Source organism: Rhea americana, unplaced genomic scaffold, assembly GCF_003343005.1.
Source record: "Rhea americana isolate MKP2758 unplaced genomic scaffold, rheAme1 scaffold_9, whole genome shotgun sequence".
NCBI classification, from domain to species: Eukaryota; Metazoa; Chordata; class Aves; order Rheiformes; family Rheidae; genus Rhea; species Rhea americana.
In genome coordinates this window covers 7,367,087-7,392,890 of record NW_028187088.1, presented here as the reverse complement: position 1 = coordinate 7,392,890, position 25,804 = coordinate 7,367,087, and the positions used below count along the sequence as shown (strand labels likewise).

The window sequence follows — 25,804 nt, the reverse complement described above, 5'->3', positions numbered from 1 at the left end:
ATGAAAAGAAAGAGTAGTCTCAGTCCAGCTTCTGCTGGAGAAGCATCTTATAGCAAGAGTGAATTTCTAAGGTAAAGAGAGATAGATAAAGATACAAGGACTTTGTAACCTGATGGTCTGCCTGGATCTTCCACAGCAATGACAACAAGTTAGAATTTAAAAGGCAGCAGAACACAGGGCCAAGAGCAGTAAGGCCAGTAAATGAATGGTGGGAAGAGAGGCAGGTTATTGGGCTTTTTGCTTCTGGAGATACAGCTCCAGATGCTGGCCACACCTACAGTGAAACAAGTTTGCTTTCACCTAACCAGTTCAATTCAACAGCCAGTTCCAATTTGGCAGCATGGTTACTCTTTGTTCAAAGGGCAGTGCCTCATGGGAAGGGTGCACAAGAGGCAGGGGTCATATTTGTAGGTTTATATATGCCAGAGACAGCACATAGGAATAAACAATATCAATGACTGTGCAAGACACTAGGTCCAAACTAACAGGAGAATGATAAATTACGAGGTGAAAGATTCCAGGTCAGAGGTATTAGCTCTTACAGCTCTGCTTCCGCTACAGCTACTCATGCACCTCTTTAATAAGGGGAAGATTGTGGTGTGGCCTGGGATCACAGGTGAAGACTGGTGAAGAGGGATCTGAGTTTGCTGGCTGTCAGCTGGAGTGGAAGAGGGAATTTATCACTCGTGACATGGCCAGAAAGTTGCTTGCACTCCGCTTGGGTATATAGCTTGAAGAGTTGGATTTGGGCAACATGGCAACAGAAAAAAAGTTTCAGAGAAAATTTCTGGGGAGAGTTTTCTTATGCCTTAAGTAGAAAGGGAAAACAATGCACCTCACATGGCCAGTTACCTCCAGCAGTTGCCCAGGCAGTTTACACTGATGTTCAGGGAAGGGAAGGCTCTAGACACCAGAGCTGCGTTCCAGTTACCTGTAACAGTTGTTATGGTATTTGTTGTAGCTACCCAAAGCTGTAAGGCATCCCAGACATATTGCATATGAGAAGAAGATCTGAGTGCCTGCATCCATCCAGACCTGCAAGGGAGATGCAAATACAGGTAAGAAGAAGATAAGGCCAACACAGAGTGYGGACAGTACACCGATGTGAAGAGAAAGAGAGACCTGGGGGCTTATGTAACTAGCAGAAAGGTCCGTCAGTGCTCAGGAGGTCAGCAAAACTCAATATTTAGATGAGCCTTTGATAGCACTAGATTATACAGTGCCAGGAATTACAGTCCACAGCAAAGCAAAGCACACAGGGTGGTAAGAGCACCAAAAAAAGAGATGCACCAAGAGCCTTGCAAATCCACAATATGTATAACTTTTCATCATTATCTTTTTCTTCCTTGATCAAATCTACAGAACTCTGTGACTCTCCAGAGCCTTCCAGCAGTAACAGGCCAGACGAACTCTTTCCATGGGAGCTGAAAGAGTTGTCTGCTAGCAGGTGAGAGGCAGGACTTTATTTGGGCAGGCCTGGTGCTCCACCAGGTGGCACAGTTCCTGATGGTGGCCTTTGGCTCCAAGACCCAATTTAAGAGGTTCCAAAACTTGAAAGCCAATTAACTGGGGAGGAGTGAAATCTTAGAAATAAACTGAGCCGGTTGCAAAAGACAGCTCCTAAAAGAAATTGCAATAATGATGTAGTCCCACGAGGCCCCTTTGAACTCCAYTCTTGTTGTCAAGATCATGTGCCAGTGCTCCAAGGCCAACATTTGTCAATGCCAAATTTGATCTGAAAGCCTAGCGGTGTGTAGTCACCGACGCAACCACAGCCACCGTCTTCTGCAGAGAACAGCAAAAGGAGGAATTAACAGTGAGGAAAGAAACAATGACAAAGATTATTAATTAAATCCTCTATTGTATAACATCTTTTTCCCTAAGGCTTCCTAGTGGATTTAAAACTGTTGATAAGACAATCATTCAACCAACGCTGACATGCAGCCACTTTCTAGAGATAAAAGGGAAGCTAGTTAGGAAAGAAAAGCATAAGAAAAGTATTACTGGGAAGTTCTCAATGAGAAGAGTTTGCATCTGGCTAAGAATTCTCAGGTCATACCCTTCTTCCCTTAGGTAGTAGTGTTGGTGAGTTTTCCCTAGTGCCAAGATCTCACCTGAGACAACTGAAAATCAATGGAAAGCATCCCAGCAGTGTCTATGGACCACGGCGTCTCTCAGCAATTATGTGATTCAATCATCATCACTGGTTTTGTTTTTTTCTTTTTTTTTTTTGTTCTTGCTCCTAGGTTGATGGGCTTTCTGGAGTCCATGCATGTGGAGCATGTACAGGCTGAGTGGACAACCCAATGCAAAGTGACGTTATGGGAATGCAGGACTTGTGTTAGCACACATTCCCATCTGAAGCAAGGTAGCCTGTGACAGAACCAGTGCAAATAAAGCTACACCTGGGTTACAGATCTTATGGTCCCACTCAGTCAGCATGACTGCGAGCATCAGCTCAGGGTGAACGCGTTTTTGTTTCCYATTTTAAAAGGCTACTGCAGCTCTTGGGTCAAAGACCACGCCACCTTTCTGTCTTTCCCGGTCCCCTGGCAGTTGTTGGACTCCGGCAAGACTGACACCAGGCCACTCCTGACCTCCTGTCATTTGTGGCAGAGCTAAGAGCAAGTAGCAAGTCACAGGACAGTAGGTTCARGCAGGCTGGAAGGGACCTCAACCGCTCTCTTGTCCAGGCTCCATCTCAAGTCGCTCACAAGGACGGCTGCTTCCCACATGGCTCTGCAGCGTTTCACAGAGGGCYACACTGACCACTACCATTCACCTCAGAAAAATCAAACCAAATCTTCCCTCTTCAAAATTCCTACGCTCATTTCTCTCTATTACAGTGACTCAGGAGAAATGTTTTTTTTTTTTTTTTCAGTCCAAAGCCCCCCTTTTCCTCCTGCAATATTGATCATCAGCCTCTCATAATTTAAATATTTCCACTCTGTTTAAAGGTGCCTGATAGCGGTAATGGAGGGCTTGGTTTCCCCTGAAGAGTGCTGCTGTTCTCTGACCGCTGTTCCCAAAGAGGCTGGTAAAGTTCATCCTGTTGTTCAGATTTCACCAGCATGTTGGCAGCCTGGGTATTTCGATTGGATTGTTGTCTGCAGTTTTCTAGGCCATCCAGTTTATTTAATTCATAATTCAATTTCCTTGAACGTGTTGTTTGCTCCAGYTTGTAATAACCTCCTACTCTCTCTTTTTAACCAAAGCTTTCATACCTAAGCTGCAGTTATCTAAGATTGTTATGGCCTATAGGAGGACATTTTCCCTCCCTCCTTAATTTTCTTGGCACTATTTGCTTTATTATGTGTACTGGAATTTAATAACTCCCTCTACCAAAGCAGATCCTTCCTTCGGAAGCTCTCAAAGCACTTACGAATAATAGGAAAGGCCATTTTAGAGCAAAACGTTATCGAACCCCGAGGTACGTAACTCATCACGTGAAGGCGTCGCGCCGGGAAGCGCTGGACCGGCCCCGTCGGCGAGCGGCGGTGATCCAGCACCGCGCGGGCGAACGCGCCGTGCGCGGGAGGTCGTCACGCGCCGCGGCGCATCGCCCACCACGGAGCAGCGACCGCCCGAGCCGAGCCTTCGCCGCCGGAGCGCCTTCGGACGCCGCCGCGAGAAAACAAACGCTGGCGAGGAGGAGGAGGACGACGACGACGAGGAGGAAGGCCACCAAGGTAAACACAGCTGCGCTCGCCCTCCGCATGTTCGGAGGAGCCGCCCCGGCAGGAGCCAGCGGGACCTTCCACGCCGGCTGCCCCCCGGCACCCCGCACGCCTCCCGGCCTCACCAGTCAAACTGGGAAAAAACAAATAAATAAGGGGAACAAAATAATATTTAGCAGGCCCGCAGCCAGCCTCGCCGCTYGCTGGGCAGCCTCAGCGCCTGCTGGCAGCGGAGCCGCAGCGGGAGAGGCCCCAGCCCAAGTGGGGACCGGCGGCTCTGACCCCTTCCCCAGCGTGGGCCCGGGGCCCTTGTTTAACCAAGCGGGTCACGGCCGTGGAAGACGCAAACACCTCGCCGTCCTCCCAGCGGCGGGCCGGGGTCTCGCCGCGGGGCGGCCGCCGCAGCCGAGGCTCGCCGCAGCGCATACCGCGAGCCGGTCCCCGAAAGCATCCCCTGCCGACTGCAGACGCGGCAGGCGGCTCCCCGAGGAGCCCGGGGGGCAGCGCCATCCCYTGCCCTCCCTTCCCGCCACGCCCGTGGCAAAGGAGGAGCCTGCGGGGTCCGCCGGGGGCAAATAAACGCTGCCCAGAAAAGCAAAGGCCGAGTTACTTTAAAGCGACGCAGATTTATAAAAGACTGAGCAAGAAGCAGAGGTTGGCTGGTCGGACGAAGGTGACGCCCAGCTGCACTAGTCACGCACGGCAAGCGTCGGTGCCGCGGCACGGTGTCGCGCAGCGTTAGGCGTCCTGCATGACGGGAGCGACTGCCCGTGGYGTGGGCCGCCGGCAAAGCTGGGCTGCAGACCACGCGACAGACCTCTCCGGGTCGGGCGCCCTGGTTTCTCCCCTGGACCCAGCCTCCTTTCAACATGGCTGGACTCTAAAGAAAGCAGGGTTTTACAGAAAGTGGTTTCTTCACATAAAAACTACCTAAAGGTATCTGGGATTTCYGGAAATTTCTGGAGCAAAACAAGAATGGGAGGTTTTGAGCACGTTCTGAAAAAACATTTCTTGTTTTTCCAGAAAGGGATAGACTCATAGGGCGCTGAATTTTACTTCTCTTTCATTTTCACCCACTAAATCTACTAAAATGTAGCTAGAGTCCCTGGACTGACACCAGTGTGAAAAGAGACTATTATATTTCTTCTCTTTAGAGCAAGCCCAAAGCCCCAGCCAGCACTTTCTGCACCGAGCTCATCAGTTCTCTCTCAGAATCTGTCCATTAAAAAAGCATCTGGTCTTGGTAACAAAGCGTCAAGTGATGGAGAGGCTACCAGGGCCTGAGAAACGTTTTTCTAATGACATATTTCCCACCCTTAAGTYTTATCTCTAATCTGAATTCTTCTCATTTCTGCTTCCCGCTACTGGATCACACTGCACATCTCTCCTTAATCGCATCAGTAAATCCCCAGCATTATCTACTGAAACAAGCAGTTGATAAAATTGCCATAAAGTTATTACGAAGGGTGGAATGATCAGAAGAAGAAGTGGTGAACATCTCTAAGACCCGCATGCTGTTAAAACATGAGCCACACTATGAAAAATGTAGTAACCTTGTGGTATACAGAAAATGCGATTTCGGAGGGGGAGAAATATAGTTCAAAATAAATTATCTGTTAAGTACTTTTTACCTTTACCTRTTTGAACAAAAAATAGACCTTTTTATTCAAAATTCTTTGCTCAGTAGCTTCCATGTACAGTCTGATCTACTGATATATCAAATGCATCGTATTTAACATTTTAATTCTAAGCATTTTATAGAATGGGAAAACAAARGTGCAGGAATATTTAGGGAATCTGTAGACTTTATGGCCAGAAGAGACTATCATTAATCAGCTAGTCTGAGCTCTTTTATAAGGCAAACCACAGAATTTCAAGGTTCTGCCCAAGGTCACTCAGCAGGTGAAAARCAATGATTTCCACATGCTAGTCTGATACTCTGATACTTAATCATATCTCAGCTGCATCTCCCTTGGTAGCATCTGCTAAATAATTCATCTCCTCCTTTCATGTAGGTTTTCATATACTTTTAACCATTTTTTTTTGTCACYTGCTATATTGTTTTGCTTCATTTAAACCTCCCCTTGAGACTCATTCTCATAAGGCTCAGATTGGAGAGCCTTTTTAATTTCCAGAATCTTTTCCCAGGCACTAACAAGTCTTGCATTTTTCCAAGTAGCACTGGATTGCAGGTAAACAATTACTGCTCACCGTACTTTGAACGCAAACCAATTATAAGCGACTTGGCCCCTGATCGACTAGCAGGAGTCATGCTGTCCTTGCACAGAGAGAGAGAGGCGACCACGGTCGGGCACACTCAGACTTGTGACGCTAACCCTTCCCTTCCCTTCACTCTTGTGGGACAACCTTAAAGAATTCAAGAAAAAAAAAAAAAAAGCAATCACTTCTACTTTTTCTTCTATTTCTGCTTTTCTCCTGCTGAAGAGAAGCATTCATCAAAGAATGACAAATTCCTTGGTCTGCCAGGAAGGAGGTAACAGATTTTCCTCCCCAACACAGTGATAAGGGAGCCTCTTGCTCTGAAGGGTTATCCTGCACTTCTACCAATGCATCAGCATTTTCCAGCCTGGGAGGAAGCCWTGCTTCCAAAGCCCAGCCTTTATCGAGACAGTTTGCCAGTACAGATCCACTGAGGAACTAGTACCAGCAAAACCATGCCTGAAGTAGTTTAATTCAGTCCCCTGAGGAACATAGCAGCAGTAACAACAGGACTTTTTTTAATAACCAAGTCAACACCATTCCAAAAGAGCATTTCATTTCGGAAGTCACACCTAATCAAAATGGATGGAGCAACAAACATTGCAAACACAGACCTGTCCTCACTCTCCTAGACAGTTTTGAAAAAACATCGCAAGCCTTGGGGCACCTTCACAAAGACACAGCAGTAAATCTCTCCATCTCCATTTACAGTCAAAGAGGGCAAGAAAGAAGCTGATATCGTAAAATTAGGCTTTTCAGTCACTACTCAGGCACATAGTTGACCAAAGACTGATTTCCGAAAAGCTGAGCAGGAACTTTGAGCACTTTACATGACAAAAACCAGACTGGCTTTACTTGGAAACCAGAAACTCATGTTTAGGTCTTCAAATYGGAAGCCATAAGTCAAACCAATTTGCACAAAACCATACTGAATCAGTGGTACAAGCAAAAACTGGGAATCCTACATGGCCCTTGAGATGCTTGTACCTCACATCTGCAAGGATCCAACACTCATTGTATCAGAGAGCAGCTTCAGCTGTAGCCATTCCTCCCTCAGCATTCATGGCCCCATTTGCAAAATTAACAACAAAGGCAAGTCTGGGGCTGGAGCAGAAAGGGTTAATGGGGTTATGAAGGGTTTTGCTGGCCTATTTTCCAGGCAGGCACCCTTTAATCTCCTTTGGAAACACCTTTATACAAAGGCTGGTACAGCAGCTCAGCTGGAACTAGGATTTAACATGGAATAACTTGTCCTGAAGAGATTAAAAGTGGCAGTCAGGCACTGAACCTCCAGTCAAACGGGCAGGGATTTCTAATGACGGAAAGGGAGGTGAGGAGGGCAGCAGGGTATTGGAGAATGGAGCCAGCAGCAGAGTCACCTTCCTCCTCCTGGAAAAGCAGTAGGAGGGACCATGGTGCTCTCTCAGACTCCCATGGCAGCAGCTCTGCTGAAAAATTTGAAGTAGAGACTGTATGAAAATTGAAACTAGAGACTGTAGKTCTCTCAGAGCTCTGCACACTCTGGCTCAGAGAGGGCTGAGATCTTACTGTGGTGTGCCCACAATGAAGAAAGGATGTTCCCAGCTGAACTGCACTCATCCCTTGTGAGCCAAGCAGAGAAACCATCTGATGCATGCCTCTGCTCCATCCCTGTCCACAAACCCAGGTGCACTCACAAGGAAGCCAGAGCGTGCAGAGAGGAGAGGGCTCTTCCCGGCGTGCTGCCACAACACCACAAAGTTGTGCCTCATGGACACATGCCTGGCAAAGCACCTTGCTCTGCAGCACCACTGCAAAGGCAGAATCTCCCAAGAAACAGAGGTGATGKCTGGTGTCACTCTGTAGCTGCGAGGTTTAAAGCCCTACTGACAGCTTTTGTCACATCAGCCAATATCCCCAGACAATTCAGACCAACTCGAACCAGAAAATACAGTAATGACACTGATGAAATCTGGGGGCAAGTCAGCACTGGGACCACCAGAATACACACAAATATCAAAGCCCTGTCTTGTGTCCACAGAAGGGTGAGGAGCAGAGAAAGCAGAAGAAAAAGAATGAGAAAATAAAAAGTAGAAAAAAAGAAAAGCCACCTRCATCCATCCAAGCACAGCTCAGGCAGCTCAACCATTCAGTCCCTCCTCCACCTTACCTGGGGGTCCCTGAGGCGACTGAGGTCTGGGTAAAGGTAAAACAAGATTCCTTGGGATGCCCCCGGCAGGGAGACTCCCCTGATCAGCAGAACTACCAGCATGAGATATGGGAACGTGGCCGTGAAATACACTACCTAGGAGAAGCACAAAGGAAGCATATGTGAGCAAACAGCAAGGGCAAGAGCCTGGAGTGCCAGGTGGGAGCAGGGCACCATCCCCCAGGAGGAAGTAAGAAGAGCGCCTAAAGGAGAAAGGCACCTGGGCAGTGACAAGGAATTGATCTAGCTGCCTTGCTCAGCATCTTGCTTTAGTCTGCAATAGAAAGAAACTCCCTTTAGCATGCACCCAGGAAACTCAACATGCCTTGGTGTATCTAGAGCAAAGGAAAAACTTTCTAGTCCTAGCAGCAATCCAGACTGCAAGCCTAGTTCAAGTCAGAGTCATTCCACTGAATTCAGTAGATTAACATCTATTTTCATCAGATAACAATCTGCCCCCTGTGACCATCTGCACATCCTTACCCTAAATAGAGGCCTGAGTCACACACCAAGAGTCTTTTCTCCCTAGGATTTACTGGAAAGAGTGAAGGAGCATACAGATAAGTGATAGAGCCTGAAACATTACTGCTATCAAAGGATCGCTAGAGACAATACTGGTRCCCCCCTATTCAGGACTGGCAACTGGCTTGTGCCTTCCACTTAAATGACTCACAGCCACTGTCTGACTGATCTATGTTCACGGAAATACCCAGCAAGGGCACTTCATGAAGAGCAGGGCAGCACATCTCAGACTCGTTACCAAAGACTCAGGCTCAAACACAGCTTTTTTAACCTGGACCCATGGATAACAYAGACTTACTCAGATACGTTTGAAATCCCTTGCTCTAGCAAAGTAGTTGCATTCCTTTGATGAATGCTGTGGGCCAGCATCAGCTAATCCTTCCAGGGATTCCATGTCTGGTAAACATAACCTTCAATTTGGGGATTACTAGGGTTCTTTCAGAACTGTTCTGGCTAATTGCTATAGTAGTTCACAACAACAGCACACTGTTGTTGATGTTTCCTGCATAAAGAAACTAATGCCCAAGGGCTGATGTAGTGTCCTCAGCAATTCACTAGTGTCATTAATCCTTTTGTGTTGCTTCAAGACTTACTGACCACCTTGAAAAAAGTTGTTCAGTTTGTTGTATCACACTAGGACAAAGAAAAAAAAATAAGCCACTGTACCTTCAGGTTTTTCCTGTGTCAATGTGTTTAGTGAGGATTTACATCAGTACTCTTCATCTTCATGCTACCTTACAGCTCTTTTCTCAGTGTTAGAAGTTACACAGCAAAGAGCTAAAGCTCATCTCTAGAGTAACTACAATGCATAATGATGTGAAATGATCTATTTCTAATCTCTGTCCATTCATCCAGAATGACTCTTTTCAAAATTCACTTAATGCCCATCATCCCTTAGTGGTGGTCACAGGTTCTGTCACATCTACAGCAATTTCCCCATTAGAAGAAGTACTACCAAGAAGGAGTGCATGATTTCCCTGGACAATATGGTCACATTCTCTCTGCCTCTAGAGAATGCTTCTGATCTGAATAGTGATTCAAAAAGATATTTCTTATGGATTGATCTTGTTATGCTCCACCTGAACAAAGCAACATCCAATGTACCTCACATTGGAATGCAATGCTCTAAGTCCAGATAAATGCTTTTCTGTTATTTAATCTCATCATAAAGAAGAATAGAGGGATTTGCAAGATGTTCCATCTTTGAAAATACTAAGTCATCATCAATGTCTGCAGCTCCAAGTTCTTTATGCGCTTTATGTGTCCTGACATATATCACAGCTCTCTCAGATAATGCTACAGAAGTAGGTGAAGAATGACTACTTGCTGACACTCATGATCACCCGAGATGTCTATGCTAGCAGTTCCATCCCCATCCCTCTGAGTCATCATCATGTACACTGAAGGAATCTAAGGCTAGTGTCTTTCCACACTGGCAAACATCATCATTCATTTCAGTTCCTAAAGTTTCAAGTAGGCTTCAGGTTAAAGCTTTTCCACACCAGTTAATCAAATCTGCAGCTCCTGCCAGTTTAACAGTCATCTCTGTACTTACTACACAACCAAATTTTTGTTTCAGGAAATTACAGTCTTATCTTTCTCAGTTCAGGAAAATATTGTAAGTTAAAAAAAAAATCTTTAAAAAAAATATATATAGCCTTTGAACCTAAGTGCATATTCTTCTAGCATGTCAGATTGCAAATTCTCAACTGGATTCCTAAATAATATCAGTTTTAGAAATTCACAAAACAAACTAGTAGTTCTCTGGCATATAATTTGGATTCAACCAAATGAGCTTGGTAACCTCATACGTGTTTTACAGCCTGCAAGAACTAGTGTGTTAAGCTTTTTCAGTCAACAGTTGCCCACATCTGTGCTGAGACCAGAGGTCTGAATATGGAGAATGTTTTCTTGGGTTAAGAGCGCCAAACATCCATCTAACAATATGAACATCTGGATCCAATGAGATATTACTCAATGATTGGCTTAGACCCAATCTTTTTATTTTTTGGGCATTGTTAGCACTAACTACATCACTAGGAACCTTGCCGGGATCAGTATGATCATTCTGTCACATGCTGGTCAACAACATTTAGGGTTTTATTTGAAGCTGATCCACATGCCTCAGCAAAGTGATTCCATCTGTGACAACCTTCCGCATCTGTGTGCTCCTCAGGGATGGGCAGTCCCTGTGTCAGAGGATGCAAAATGCTGCTGCTGCTATTAGTAAGGCAGTTTTAGCTTGTTCTTTTTGCCCTTCCATAGGTAAATCCCCAGGACTGAGTTACCCCTTCACCAATGGGTTGTAACTCCAGAACCATCATTTTAGTTGGTATCCCTGAAGCCATCGTTTTAGCTGGACTGTCAAATACAAAGGGCTGATAAACTTACAGACTTCCCTCAAACACAGTTTCTTTACTGAAACAAGTTTTCTCTTTTCAAGGAGACAAGATCTCAGCTTCACAAGTCATTTTTGTTAAAAATGCTTGCATCTGACACAGAATTAATATCTAAAATACATTGAATTTGTTCTCCACACTTCCCACACTTTACTGTATCTAAGCCTCATACTTGCTGTTATTATACTGCCTTTGCTTTCTTTTACCAGACTACCACAGCAAGTAGTTGATCTTTTCTTCTAGTTTTACTCCATGGAAACCAGCAAACATCAGTTTTGCAAGCTGCTTGATTTCCCCTTTGTGTTTCATAATCCCAGATCATTCTGGGAGCAGGAAAAACTGCTAACATCTATGCCATCACCTGATAGAAATAGATGCAGCTAAACTTTACACCCCATTACACACAGTGTCTTGTTCAAAGCATGCTGAGAAGACATCATTTAGATGACATACTAAACCTTTTCATTTCCATCTGTTCTTGCTGACTCCAGACACAGCTGGTTGGGAATGGGTCAGGAGGTGGTAGAAGAAACTAAGTAATGTGTTCAGTGCAAATGATAGTGGCACACTCTGTAACAAAGGGAGGAGACAGGGATGGGAAAGGATGGGATGGAAATAGACAGTCCCAAAGACCCCTCCTAGAAGCATTTACAGAAATACCTCTGTGGTGACCAGCACTGGGGGGCGAGGGGGGAGGAGAAGGAAAAATTAAAAAAAAATAGAGACTTTTGAGACTTTTACTATTGGGGAACATGAGCAACYGTAGGAGGAGACTTGACAGCCTCATTGGGACCAGCTGCAAGAAATAGGAAGATCCCCATCTTCATCTTGGAAGACTGTGTTCTGAGAAGCCTCCCACCTCTATCCCAGTACTCCCAACATTTCCTACCTACAACACAGGGCCTGGTTCAAACCCTCTCTGAAAGCTGAGCCCTACAGGGTCCTGTCAGCTCAGAAAGGCATTCCCAGAGGACATCTAGAGTCTCTCTGAATATAAAAGGTGGGTGGGTTGAGTGCTCCAGCTGTGATTGAGAGAAGACAGCTGAACTGAGCCAAGCACTCACCTTCCCTGTGGACTTGACTCCTTTCCAGATGCAGAAGTAGCAGATGATCCATGCGAGCAGTAGACACAGAGCCAGCTCCCAGCGCAGGCTGCCCAGGTGCTGGATGCCATCAGAAATTTTTAGTACTCTCCTCCTGTGTTGGGGGGAGACAAAACAGCACCTGAATGTCGCTGATGTTGGCCACTAGCGTTCCAAATCCCACACTGGCTCTCACTACACCTCCACAATGCCTRCAGCTTTGGGGAGAGGTGATATCCTATAAACAACACCCAGCTCTGGGCTGCAAGCCTCAGGGGAGTCAAGCAGTGGTCCTCAGTTGCTCTTCTCTTAGAAAAAAGTACTACCAGCCAAGACATTTCTTCTCCCACTTGTCCTGTTTGGGGTAAGACCTCAGTCTGCAAAAATGTGTGGAACCTTGTGCAAACAAGCAAGCCCAGGCTCAAGTGAGCCTTCTTTCACACAGATTACAAAGATCACCTATACCTTTCTTACATGCTTCAAACAAAGTAGATGATACATTTCATTAAGACACAGAATCAATCAGGCAGACACAAGAAGCAAGGCTCTCCAGCCCCCTTCTCCACAGTGCCCTTCTATTGTCTTTGGGAGTGGATATATATATATCCCTTCAGGACCCAGAGCAGCAGAGAATCCCATGCCATGACAAAGGCCAGGACAGGCCCACAGCAATCAGCATAGCACAGACAGAAGAGACATCCTCTTTCAGACACTGTGGAGATAAGATCCCAAGCTTGATGGAACTTGATTCAATCCAATTCTCACAGTCTCACCCTGAACATTCAGTAGCTTTCCATGCTGTGGTTGTGTCAAATCTTCCTCATGACTTACAGAAGTCAGGACTCACCCCTCTCCTCCTGTGACTCCTACATCACACTGATAGACATGAGTATGAAACACCGTGATGCAATCCCAAAACCTCAAGCCTGAGACAGATGAAGAGGGACATGCACTAATTTGCAGCTCCAACAGCAATGCACAGAGCATGCCCACAAGCCCATCCTGCTGTAAAATACAGCAATTATTCTAAAATAAAGGTAGCACTGCTGGAGAACCACAGTTTGAGATGCACAGCCTCCTTTCCTGCTTCACAGTCTAATGACGGATTGCAAGGATGAGAGTTCAGAGGAAATCACTCTGCCCTTTCAGACATTTTTCGTTATCTTGCAGTTTCCTTTCTTCTACAGACATGGACCCTGAAACAAGCGGGAAGCAGATACTAACAGAGCATAACTAACTGAACACTGTACCACAGCCAGAAGAAACCTCGGAAGAACACCATCACGCTGCTGGCAGGTCAGCACCTCCCCGGGAAGCTGTTGCCTCCCTACGCCACAGCCCAAAGAAGCCAGGAACAGATGTTGYATAGAAAGCTGTGGAGAGTGGAAATTTTCAGTCCTGTGTGCTGATTCCCCAGTAATATTACCAGACTGTTCAAAGTGCTGAAATAAACATCTACTTTTCTAGCGGCCAGTCTCAGGGAGCGCAGCCTAAGRAAGCCCAGCATCTCCTCCTATGTGAGCAGCCATCTGAGGGAGAACACAGGCTCAGAGACCGCAAGGGAGACAAAAAAAAGAAGTAGAAGTGGGAAGTGGAAAAGACCAACTATGGGAGGAAATAATGCTATACGCTTATTAGCAAATAGCAACGTATTTATCCAGCACCTTCTACTCTAGTGATCCCTCTCTGTTCCTACATAGACATTAGAAAAACACTTTTCTCTGTGCTGAAGCAGGGATACCCCAAAAGACTATGTGATCTGACAGCATACAGCAGTGTTGTTGAGGACAGCAAAGGCAGAGCACTCCATCAGCCTAAATGCACAAGGGAAATTTGTGGTGGCAGCAGGGAGTTTACTTGCACAGTCTATTACTCGGGATTTGGTGCTTAAAAAAAAAAAAAAAAAACAGTGAAAATGGGGGAACAAATTTCACTGTGAAGTAAGCTGACCTCAGCATGTTATTTTGATTTTGGTTGATTACTGATGAGCTTTCCTCATCAGTATAGCTTGCATATTAATCACTGAAGTAAAAAATCACCTCTTTTTCTATTTTTAAGGTAAAGACCATTCCACATACAAAGGTCACCATCCACCAGGAGAGAACCTCCTGACAACATGCTGGTATCACACAGTAGCACTGATTGAATGGAAAGAGATCACTTACTGCATCATCAGCATGGCCTCCTGCAGAACACAACAGGTTTTTAAAGGTCCCCTCTTCAACAACTGAAGATGTTAAAGCTTGAYAAAACTTGAGAACAAAAACCCACCACAGAGCTGCTTCTTTGTGGATCACCACACATCTCGCTCCACTCCCAGCTATAGCACTGGCTGTGTCCTGAGCATAGGATACAGCCACCAGGCRGATCAAGGCCTGCATGTGGCGGAATACCCCAAATGAAACAAAAGTAATCTATAATCCAGCAGATATGCAATCTGCAATCCAATCTAATCCAATCCATGAACCTGACCCAAGGTTTCAGGAGGATTTAGACGCAGAACATACATACAGCCAATTCACCTATGTTGCAAGAGGGAACAACTGTATAAGGAAGATTATGGRTGGCAATGAAGAACATGGGAGGAAGCAGAGAGAGAAGCAAATGGAAAAAGGATGAGTACAATAGCAGGGAAGGAAAATAGAAGTAACAGAGGGAAGTACAGCGAACAGAATATCAAGGACTAGAAGAGCCAAAGCAAGAATGAGGTGCAGTCCATGCACAGAGGATCACCTGGTCATCACTGAGGTCAGTGAGACTGAGGAGCCAGAAAGGTCCAGAGGGCCAGGAATACGGTATGAGAGAAAGACAAAGTCAAACTCCTCTCTCAGGCAGGCCAGCCTGACAAATCGCTCCAGACAAACACCACCTGGCCCTGCAATGTTGTCCTCAACTGAGAATGCTGCACCTGAGATCAAGGCTCTTCACATTTGCTTTCACCCTGACTTGCCCAGTTTGCAACGTTATGGCCTGTTCTGACAAGGACAAACTATTAGGAAGCTCTGCTGTGGAGTTCACTCATTGCACAGGGAATGCATTTCTCAGAGGATGAGGGGATGACAGGCCTTTCTTGTACTTACTCCCAGAATTCAATGACAGGGGAGGTGACATTTTCGTTCGTCATGTTTAGCGTGGAGTTCGCCTTCTGGAATTCCATGCAGCTCCCTGCAGAGGAGGTCCAAGAAGACAGGGAATACTGGAATACCAGAGTATCTGAAAAATAGCTCCCTTTCCATCTTTAATGTTAATACTCAGCAAAAGACAAATTTTCTACAGTCCCATGGATGCATGAAAGAACTCCCCTCCAGGGTAAGGCTAGCAAGACACTTAGGACAACTAAGGAGACTGCATTTCATCTTTTCTTCCAGAGGGCATGGTGAGACATCCTGACCAGCACTGGGCCTACCAGTAATGCATGGCATGGGAAGATTGGATTTTTCATCCTTGCCACCTGTGTCAAAAAACAAGATGTCTTTTATGACTGGAGTCCAGAGGTGGAGCAGCCTGGAAAGGTATCTAGCACATTATGTTGGCCAGACACAGCAAATGAGCACTCACACTGGGCGCTTTCTGGTAAAGACCTATGTTATCAAACAGAACTGCGACTCTTCTCTAAAAGCATCAGCAGAACTACTGCTACTGCACTTTGTCTAGCAATAACCAGGGTTTGCTCCTCCCAGAAACCACAGTCTTACGAATGTAGCACTAAGTTGCTTTCATGAGTTAGTCGGTTATCTGCAAGCAGCAAGTTTTCTTGTGCAGGAGCTGAGGGATGAGGAATGAGAGGGGACTCCGCACCTACCTGTGTTCCACTCATGGTCACAGCTGCCCCAGGGAAGGTCTATGGTGAATGAACTGAAGAGATAAAACAAGGCCCAGGCCAGGACAATAATGTAGTAGAAGTTCAGAAGTACGACAATGACCTGTGAGGCATAGCCAATTCCTGCAGAAAGAAGGCCTTGAATGTGGATAAATATATCAAGGGGGAGGCACAGGCCTCATCTTAAGGTTGGCTCCTGCCCTCAGACTGGCCCACAACCCAAGTCTCCCATTATGCTCATATAACGCTTAATTCTTTACTTCTCATTTTGATCATGTTGCTGTCTAAATGGGAGCAGGACAAACACTGAAGCTGTCATTCCCCCTCCAGTGGTACCCAAACTCCACCATACTGCATCAGCACAGGTTTGGCRTGGCTTCTTTGAGAAGCTGGCCTCCATGTAAGAAGGACAGAGGTGCTCTGATAGGCTGGCAGGCTCTTCCCTTCCCTTGTKTTTGGGTGACAAGGGAAACCCAGGTAAACCCCGAAAGATTGGAGACAGATGAGGAACAGACCACAGCTACCAGCCTGAACTCTAAGTGAGACTGATGAGCAGCAGAGTCAGAGTAATCACTTCAATCAAAAATGTATCAACCCATTACTTTGGAGAAAAGATGAGATTGGATCAATATGCGAAAGTACCGGCTGGCAGTCAATTCTAGGAGCACAGCCCTTGAGGCTCTGGGGCCTGGTACCTACTAGAAACTCAGCCCCGCAGGGCAGCRTAGGCTTCTGGGCATCAAGTTTCTTTTGAGTGGCTCTGCATTTGGCCCACCTGTTAGGGACCAGTGCAGGAGGTTGTGGTTGGGGGCCTACATGCTGCTCCATATAGCATCCTCCACAGCTGCCCCTGGGTGAGGAGTTCACCATGTGGGGTATTAAATCTGCCCACCAGGTCCAGGCTTCAGACAGTCTGTAGGAAACACTTGTCCATAGGAGCCAGCCCTAACAAGCAGTTAAGTGCATTCCCCAGGTGGCTTGACCTGAACAGAGAGGGTCTTGGATGAGGGAGAGGCTCTTGGTGAGGGAGCTGCCCAGAAAGCTGAGCAGTCCTGCGAGATGAGTCCCAAGGCCAGTCATTGCCCAGTAAACCCACCCTCCCATTATCTTTATTGCAGCATTTTCTAGCTAAAGAATASGAAGAGGAAAGTGTCTGGACAGAGGATATGCAGATTATGGTTGGAAAGCAGGTCAGAGAGACACTCAAAGAGARAGAAATATATGACAGTGCTCCATCTGCTGAGTAGCATCTCTTTTACCAATTTTCACTTTTTTTTATTTTGCTCACTCTTTTCTTTCCACTTTTCATTGTTTTGGAAGTTTCTAATATTCTAATATTCTCTGGAAGGTGAMAGAGGAGTATCTAAAAGTTTTGGCAAGTGAGGAGGAGGCAACTGAGACTTATCAGACCTGAGAAATCATAGAAGACTGGGGACTGGATGACTGTGCTCAGGTAGTGCAAGGAGTAGATGTGACAGTTCATGATTTAGTAAGACAGCTGACACTTTTCACCACTAAATTTTTAAACCCCCTGCAAACTCAGAAAAATGACATAGGACTGATTTTAAAAGTAGTAGTATATTTTAGGTTCCTCATAACTCTCAGAAGCATTTGCATCATTTAGATCTTGGAGGGCGATTTTATCAGGCAAAGCTMATGGCCAGAGTGCTGGGAATGATGTGGAAGGAAGCTGGGATGCAGTGTAATGAGAGGTACTGTTTAGTGAGAAAGGTAAACAATTTTCTAAGTTTTCTTTGGAATGAGGATGGTCAGTGACACTAGCTGGGCCGTCGTCTGCAAGGGTCATCAGAGCACATGGTGAGGTACATAACGAAGACACAAAGCACCTCCTTTTCCCCATGCCTCACAGAGCTGGTGTCAAGGGAGCCTCCCTCCAGCCAGGCTGAAGCTCACGGTCCCAGCACTTTTTCCCGCCTCACCTTGCCCTTCTGGGCTTACTCACCTTCAAAGAGAGGGCAAATYCTCCTCCAGGCCGTCACCCCTCCCTGGCTTGTGTACTGCCCTAGTGCCGTTTCCAGGAAGAACACTGGAATCCCRCAGGTGAAGAGGAAGATGAGGTAGGGGATGAAGAAGGCACCTGGCGGATTCAAGCAGCGTACAGGAGAAATAAGTGACTGCATTTGGGCCATCCTAAACCTAGAACCATGCAACTCCCTCCAGGAGAGCCCTGAGGAGGACGGTGTGGGAGCAATGTGGGCTGCTGAGGGTGGGAAGGGCAGGGATGTGAGGTGCCAGGAGAAAGGGCTTTTCTTCAAGGTCTGACTTCCGGAACAATGTGACTGCATGAGAAACTCAACATTTGGAAAAGGAGGAGAGAAAGGAAAGTTTCTAGGCCTGACTTTTGTGCAGAAAAGAGTAAAACAAGTTCTAATTAACTGTATAGAAATAAATGAGATCATTCTACTGCAAAACCATTGTGATTTTTAAGAAAGATGATGATTCCTTTTAATATGATTTTTCTGAATGCCTGTCATCGACACTACCATAGATGACAACACCAAGACATTGAAGAACACATTCAGAATAATATATTCATCCAGTTTTGAGGCTTGCTCAAGCATTCACTCGCTCAAAAAAGCAGGCACACAACTGAAAAGAAAATAGTGCACAAAAGTATTTCCCTCATACAAGCAACCAGGGCTCCTTCCTGGTCAAATCCTATCATGGAACCAGACGGGGATGAAATGGATCATGTTCATGATTATTCTGCACTAACATTAAATGCACTAATGGCTTTTCTCTGACAGAGCATAAGAGAGAGACCCACAAATGCTCCCTGCTTTGCAAATGCACTATTGAAGCTGTTGAAGCACCACCACACAGGACAGGGAGGGCAGATGTTGGAGTCGAGCTTGGCTGCCCGCAAGCACACCCTGGAGGGCCTTTCTATCCCTCTGACTGCACTGGGGATGCAAAGTAGGACATGGACTTCAGTCGGAAAGGGGCAACCCCAAGGGAACCAAGCACCAGCAAGGCAGTGGCAGGCTCTGAAGGGCACATAGAGCCCAAGGGGACATCTCAGCTAGCCAAAAGCCTTCTTTTCCCTGAGTAGTCCTTTTTCATGCTAGTAAGATGCTACCTGGCTCTCAGTCAGGTTCGTGGGGGTGTATGAGGAACAATCCTGGTGCACAGTTAAATGAAATCTCTTGTTTTTCAAGTTAAGAGGCTTAGCTAGCATGCACAGTCTGGGGAGAGGGAAGGGGCACGTTGGGCCAGCAGTACCATCCCCACACTTGCTTCAGCAGGGCACACAGCCCCAACCCTCTCCTCCCTGCAAGAAAAACTCCAAGGAAATATGCAGAGAGAGCATCTCCACAGCTCCCTCCGGGAAGCACCAGACAAAGGGCAGGATGCTGTTACCCGGCAACCAGAGGGAAGGATGAATGTCTGGCCCATATGCTTTCTGTGCGCTAGTAAATATAAATTACTTTGGGCAAAGGGTGAGGAGGAATATTTATATCAATACAATCCCCCCAAGTCCCATTTTGTGTGCAGTTATATTACCATAAAAGTGGTGCATTTTTCCAAGAGMGATTATTGTTGTGCAAAAGTTTGTACTGAACTAAACCACTGCTGCAAGGTCTGAGGAAACATCTCCGAGCTGGCAGGTGGGGTTGTCCAACATGGGCTTTGTTTATTTGCAGTCTGCATTCTGGACCTTCCTCTTCCTCAGCAGCTCTGGTTACCTCCAGTCTGTCCATCTGCAGTGGTTTCTGAAAGACTTTACCCTTTAGGAGTCTACCTCGAGGGTCCAAATGTGGATTAGGAAATGAATTGAAATGATAGTGCGGGCACAGGAGAGATTCACAGGGATACATTTGGGTCCTGGCCAACTATCTCCTCTGCTCTCCACCTCTTCCCTCTCCTGCCATCTTGGACCTCATCTCCTACTACCATGGTGCTGAACACCTTATGGAGGGYGACCCCGACACCAGCACAGCTGCTCCCCGGAGGAGTGCAGGCTCCCAAGCCCAGCTGTGGAGCTGTCACTGCCAGGATCTTGGGGAGCAACACCAGGCTGCGGGGCAGATGTCCCCGCACCACAAGGACTGCCCAGGCATCCTGCCTCAAGGGCACCTCACAGGCAACAAAGCCATCGCAGGGCAGAGGACTGGCACTTGCCAGCAGAGGTGGGAAAATGTGGCAAGGGAGACTGCCTTCAGCCAGGGGCTGCAATGATGGAGGGGGAARAAGAGAAAAGGTGCTATAGCACAGCTACCTTTCACAACCACATAGGCCTGGGGGCCCATGTGCACTGCAGCAGGGAAGGCAGCCCCTTACAGCAGGTTACGACATGGCTCCTTCCCGTAATGCAAGCTGGGCCATTAGACCGCGCATCCAAGCAGCCCCGAAGCGTGACCTGACTTTTCTCCACTCAGACTCCTCCCRTCCAGCCTCAGAGTGAAACCCCAGCAGAGATTTTTCTCGCTGAAGCCCGCAGCGCATCTGCACTGCACACATCATTCGTCTCAGCACTGACTTCCCCGGCCACTTCTCCTTTGCCCTCGCTGGGGAGGCCGCGGACACAGGACAAGTCGATGCCGATGCCGGGTGAGTGCGTGGGGCCAGGGTGCGGCCACCGCCAGACAGGCTTCCCCGGTATTTCCCAATCGGCAGGGCCAGCCTGCCCAGGGAGGGCCTGACCCCACCACAGGAGGTAAAAGCAAGAGTGAAAAAGAGCGAAAGAAGAACATCTTTTGCTCTTTGCTTCTCCTCCCATCACCACTTTTTTGGTTTTTTTAGTGTTTTGGTTTGGGTTTTTTTTGCTACATAGGCCCTTGTTATCAAACACAGAGAGCACAAAATATGCGTGAGACTATTCTAGCTTTGTTATGTAGAAAGATCTCTAAAGAAAGGAAAAGTGACAAGCTGCCTCTATTTGCATAACTAAGATTTTGCAGAACCTTTTCTTTCTGTGAAGAGTCGAGGCTTATTTAGCCAAGCAAAGCAAAAGCTGAGAAGAGTTACCATCACGGCAGAAAGGCAATTGCGGAGGGGGCCACAGAGCTATTTAAGACTGAAGGTAACATTGGCGTAAGAGCAAATGGTTACAGACTGGCCAGGATTAATCTTAAGCTAGAAATTAAATAAAGGTCCCTAACCACCAGAGAAGTAAAAGTGCCAGCACCAGCCTTCCCAAAGGAGTATAGACCTCTGACAGCTTTTAAAATTAATCTCAATACATTACAGATGGGTGATTTGATATAGCACCAGCCAGGGCAGGGCTGGACTCCATCATGCAGGAGAAAGCCTGTGTAGCCTTATATCATTCCTTACCCCAAGAAAAGTTATCTGGGAAATGCCTTTCTCAAGCATCATTTTTTCTTTAGCCTCATGGGAAGGTGGCCAGAGAGGGCAGGAGGTGACAAATTTTGCCTGAGATTTCGAATTCCTCCTAGCCTCTCCCACTTCACAGCTTCGGTTCCCATTTCTTTGGAAATTTCTTGGGGAGAAAAGGGTCATCCTGAATCTCTCCTCTCTTCCCTAGCCAGCAGCACTCGGAAACAGYGGGGCACAGCCCCGCGTGATCGACCCTCGCAGGGCACAGCAGGGAGAGGGCTGCGAAGACGCAGCTCCCAGGACCAGCTCCTCTCCCAGCTGGCAGTGCTTGTCCCGAGCTGGTTCCCCGTGCACAGAGCGCACAGGGATGGTGCAGCGACTGCAGCAGGTGCCATGCAGCAAGCAGCCAAGAAACCTTCCAGATTAAAAAAGGAAAACAAGAAAAAAAATCCCCCCTTTCTGAAATAAAATTCCCAATCACCTGGTAGAAAGAAGCAAATGTCTGAGCAAAATCCAGTGTGAAAATAGCTAAATGGCAGCTAATCCTCTTTTATGCCACTGGGATGAAAGCAGTTTAGCGAGGCCCATGAGACTACCCCAAGCTAAAGCCAGGGGATTTCAACCCAGAGTCCCCAGCACTCGCTCCATGCCAGCTCCGTGCCAAGTGCCATTTCTCCTCTCCCCATCCCTTCCGGGGAGCCCAATTAGCAATTAATCACCGAATAGGGACCATAATTCCTTCTCCATGTGCCACGGAGAAAACAGACATGCGGCCAAACTTAGCAGAGCTTTGGGTTTTCATYTCTTAAATAATTTCTTTTCCCTTGAAAGAAAGTCACAAGCTAAACAAACCAGAAGCAAAAACTTGCAAAATCCTCCAGCAACCCCCTGCCCGCAAAAGCGAGCCCAGCTCCGCCGCGAAGTCGCGGTCCAGCCCAGCCCACGCACCCGCCTGGACCTGCTCGAAGTCGCTACTGCCCGCAGAGCCCCGCAGCGTCCACGCACTGTACCCTGCACAGGTGATGGCAATGCCCTGCTCYGTCTCGCTCCCTCTTGCACGAAGATCCTGGCACCTCATCACCCTGCTCAGAGGCACGTTTCACACCCCCTCCATGCGTGCACGGCTTCGTTTGATGCCAGGAGGCACCGCGGGAAGCAGAAGCGATGCTGCACATCTTCGCGGAGGTGAGGAAGAACCCCTTAGCTCTGCCTACCTCGGTGGCAGGACCCGGCACCCAGGGGCGCACCTCATTGCAGGCGCCCGGCCAGCCAAGGCCRTCATGAGGGACCAGGGATCAGTCTACTGACCCAGTTGTGGTGGGCAAGCAGGATTCTCCCTCAGTGTTTTGTTTAATGAGTTTCCATCCCCGTGGCTGGCAGGGTCTTCCTTCACAGAGATTTAAAGAAATGCRAAATGGGAGCCAGATGGAAACCGCATCTCTGGCCCCTCGGCAAACACCTGGGCACCCTCACCTCTGCAATGGGCAAACTCCCAGTAAGTCAAGGCCACACAGAAACATGCAGACTAGACAAATTTTGGGGCACACACTATCTCATCAACAGCAGATGTAGGGCCGCTTGGGCACAACAGGCAGGACCTGCCGCAAACTGGAGCCTTGAAGCACRCACAGGCTCCAAAAGCCCCTAGAAAACACTCCAGCTTCTCATTGCAGCAGCAGCAGCAAGGACATCCGTGTCTCTGGGGCTTCCCGTACAGCTCCCGTACACACACCCCGCTGTGGCTCTGGGACACGCGGTCCTGTTTGCRCAGGGGGCCTGGTGCTCCTCCAGGAAAAGGTATCTGGGGTGAGTCACCCAGCTGGGAGAGCTGGAGCCCCCACCCTGCTCCTCCCTCCTCATGCACACAGCTGCTGGCCTCACCGCAGGACGGGGGCACCKCACGCCTCCAGGAAACGGGGCCCCGGCGGCCAGAAACCCTAGCAGCATGCCGCTTAGTTACCTACATCCTACCAGGTCAAAACAGATGCTGCTTCCTCTCAGCAAATTTATCACTCAGGCGTTACTGAGAAGCTGCCGTCAGCCAGACGTAAGCAGGGGGAGATGCAGATGTGCACRGAGGGACAGCAGAGGGACATAGCATCTGGGGTTGGCCGGGGCAGGGCTGCACTTACCTCCACCGTTCTTGTAGCAGAGGTAGGGGAACCGCCACACATTTCCCARACCGATGATCTCCCCAGCCACCGACAGCACGTACTCCAGCTTGTTATTCCACTGGCCTCGTTCCAGAGTTTGATCCTCTTCCTTCTCCTTTTCCGTGCTTGGATGTGCAGGTATCGTTTCGCCATTGCTAACAGCACCAGGGACTCTGTAATCCATCCCGCCTTCAGAAGGAGTTTCCTTCATTACGGTTAGAACATGTCACGCAACAAGGCAGAAATTTAGGCTATGGGAGGCAGGGGAGGCAAGGACACACATACAAACACATACACACATACCAAAACGTTACTGTCTCATTCCTTCCAATGATTCCTGCTGGAGGAAAGGTGCTAAGAGCGTGTGTGCGCTTCAAGCGCTTCGTCCAAAATCAGTCATTAAAACCCACTATCGGTTTYGTTATTTATAATTGACTCATTTGAAAACACATCAGTTTCTGGAAGCCCATCCTTCATATGCATCATTACTGAGAAGTTTTACTGCACGCAGCAGGCCCAAAAGCTCAGCCAGAACCAAATTCCTGTAGCAGCAGGCACTGTGGAAGAGACTTAGGGGTTGGTGGGAGAGGGAGTTTAAATCTTTAGTAATATATTTTATCAAAGTTTCTCTTCTCCTTATTGCTATTTACAAAGGTCTGGTTTTTACAGACCATGTAATGAAAGCCACTCAACACAGAGAACTGTTAGTTGTGGAAAGAGGACAAACTAAAACAGAAGGGAAAAGTTTTGGCTTTCAGTGGTGGCAACTGTTACTAGCAATCTACACGCACTTCTAGTTATCTAAAGATGTGAGAACACCTTCATATAAAAAGAGGTTTTTTCCAGTACGATGCTGTCCTCCTAACCGAAAGAAAGAACACATCCCGATGAAATGACCACGGGGGATCTCTCTACTCCAAGGGTCTGCCCCTCAAAACTTATTCCTCTTTTTGCAGATATTCCCTATAATACCATATCTTGGGAAGCTCTGGCACAGCAAGAGCTGGGAACTCCTGCAGTGGGGGTGCCTTGTTTTGCTCTTCTAGGCAATAAACTCTCTGCTAACATAAGTGAAAGACAGGTACAGAGCAGCTGAGTGCTCCCCTTGCTTTCTCKCCAGCCCCAAAAGCCTCCAAGAGGATGCATTTCTTCCCACAAAAGCCAGGGCTTAGGTTAAGCGACTATTTCTGCACGGTCAGTGCTTTGGAGCATGGCAAGGAGATGGGTGCACGGACTGCATCAGTTCTGCCGCWGGGATTTTGGAGGCTCGGGGATGTCCAAGGCTGTTCCTCAAGAGCAGGATACCCTCCTGGCAGCAGAGTCCCGCGGTGCTGCGGGGCGCAGGGTGAGGACCGCGGCTCCCGCCAAAGCCCTGCGCCGAGGCTGGGATTGCTGGGGACAGCCTGCGCCAAGGAAGGTGCCGTCCTTCGCGCGACGCCCGCTGCCGGCCATCGCGCCAGCCGAAGCGGCTCGTCGTTCCCCAGGCTGGTGCCTGCCCGTCATTCACACCGGCAACTCCTTCGCCCCACGAGCGGGAAAACCCGTTGGCAGCTCTCTCCCCTCCACGAGGCAGAAAGAAAACAAGCACGGCGGAAAGGCAGCAGCGCTTTGGCCCGCTCCCCTCGCCCTCCCTGCGCTCCCCCCGCGCCCACGTACCCCGCCACGAAACGCTCCGGGAGGCGAAGAGGGACACGGAGGCACAAGAAACGCTTGCAGGAGTTTGACAGGGGCCGCTCGGAGTTGGGAGGAACCTTCCAGCCTAGGAAATGATTAAACGAGCGGAGAGCGCACCGTGACCTCTCATCCATAGCGCGCGCGCGAGGGAGGCACCGGGGTGGGCGCCGAGGGGGAAGGGGGCGCRGAGAGCAGAAGCGGGGCGCGAGCAGAGCCGTTACCTTACGGAGCGAGCTGTCAGGGGCGCTCGCCCGCCGAGGGGAAGACGCGGAGGCAGGACTGAAAGGTGCTGCCTATTTAAAGCGCGCAAAGAAAACTTCTGCCGCCGCCGTGTAATCCTAGACTTCGCCCAACCCACATTCCTTCCCCCCACCCCCCCCAGGGCTGGACAAAAACCTACACATGACCGACTTCACGGCCACGGCGAAGGGGCTCTTTCCCCCTCCCCGCCTGCGAGGAGGTCTTGTCCTCCGCCAGCACGCGCGGGGCCGGCTGATGCCACGCGTCCCCATCCTGCCGGGAGTCCCTTCCGTGCCTCCCGCTGCCCATCCCGCTCCCCTTCCCACGGACCTGCCCTCCTTCCTCCGCCTCCCCCACCCCCACGTGCCACCCATCACTCGTGCGATGGGCCTTGGGCTCTCTCCATTAACATTTTTCCCGAGGGAGCAATCAAGCAGCCAAAATTCACAAGCGCCCGCCTGCGAAGCCCGTGCAAGCAGGCGCGCGCGTCCTGAGCCCTGCCGGGGAGAGGTGAGGCCCGGGCTGCGA

General features: G+C 48.3%; 1 protein-coding gene across 1 annotated transcript in view; it reads right to left on the bottom strand.

Annotated features, from left to right (window-relative positions):
- The window catches only part of LOC146584824 (sodium- and chloride-dependent GABA transporter 2), a 33,170-nt gene extending 8,138 nt beyond the window's left edge, over positions 1–25,032 (bottom strand). Inside the window, exons 1-8 of the mRNA XM_085323989.1 lie at positions 25,019–25,032; positions 23,342–23,613; positions 17,872–18,006; positions 15,891–16,031; positions 15,169–15,253; positions 12,071–12,203; positions 8,047–8,181; positions 932–1,035 (exon numbers count right to left, since the gene is read on the bottom strand). Coding sequence (XP_085180115.1) covers positions 932–1,035; positions 8,047–8,181; positions 12,071–12,203; positions 15,169–15,253; positions 15,891–16,031; positions 17,872–18,006; positions 23,342–23,573 — 965 coding nt within the window. The 5' untranslated portion in view covers positions 23,574–23,613; positions 25,019–25,032. The remainder of the gene's footprint in view (positions 1–931; positions 1,036–8,046; positions 8,182–12,070; positions 12,204–15,168; positions 15,254–15,890; positions 16,032–17,871; positions 18,007–23,341; positions 23,614–25,018) is intronic.
- Positions 25,033–25,804: the final 772 nt, after the last annotated feature.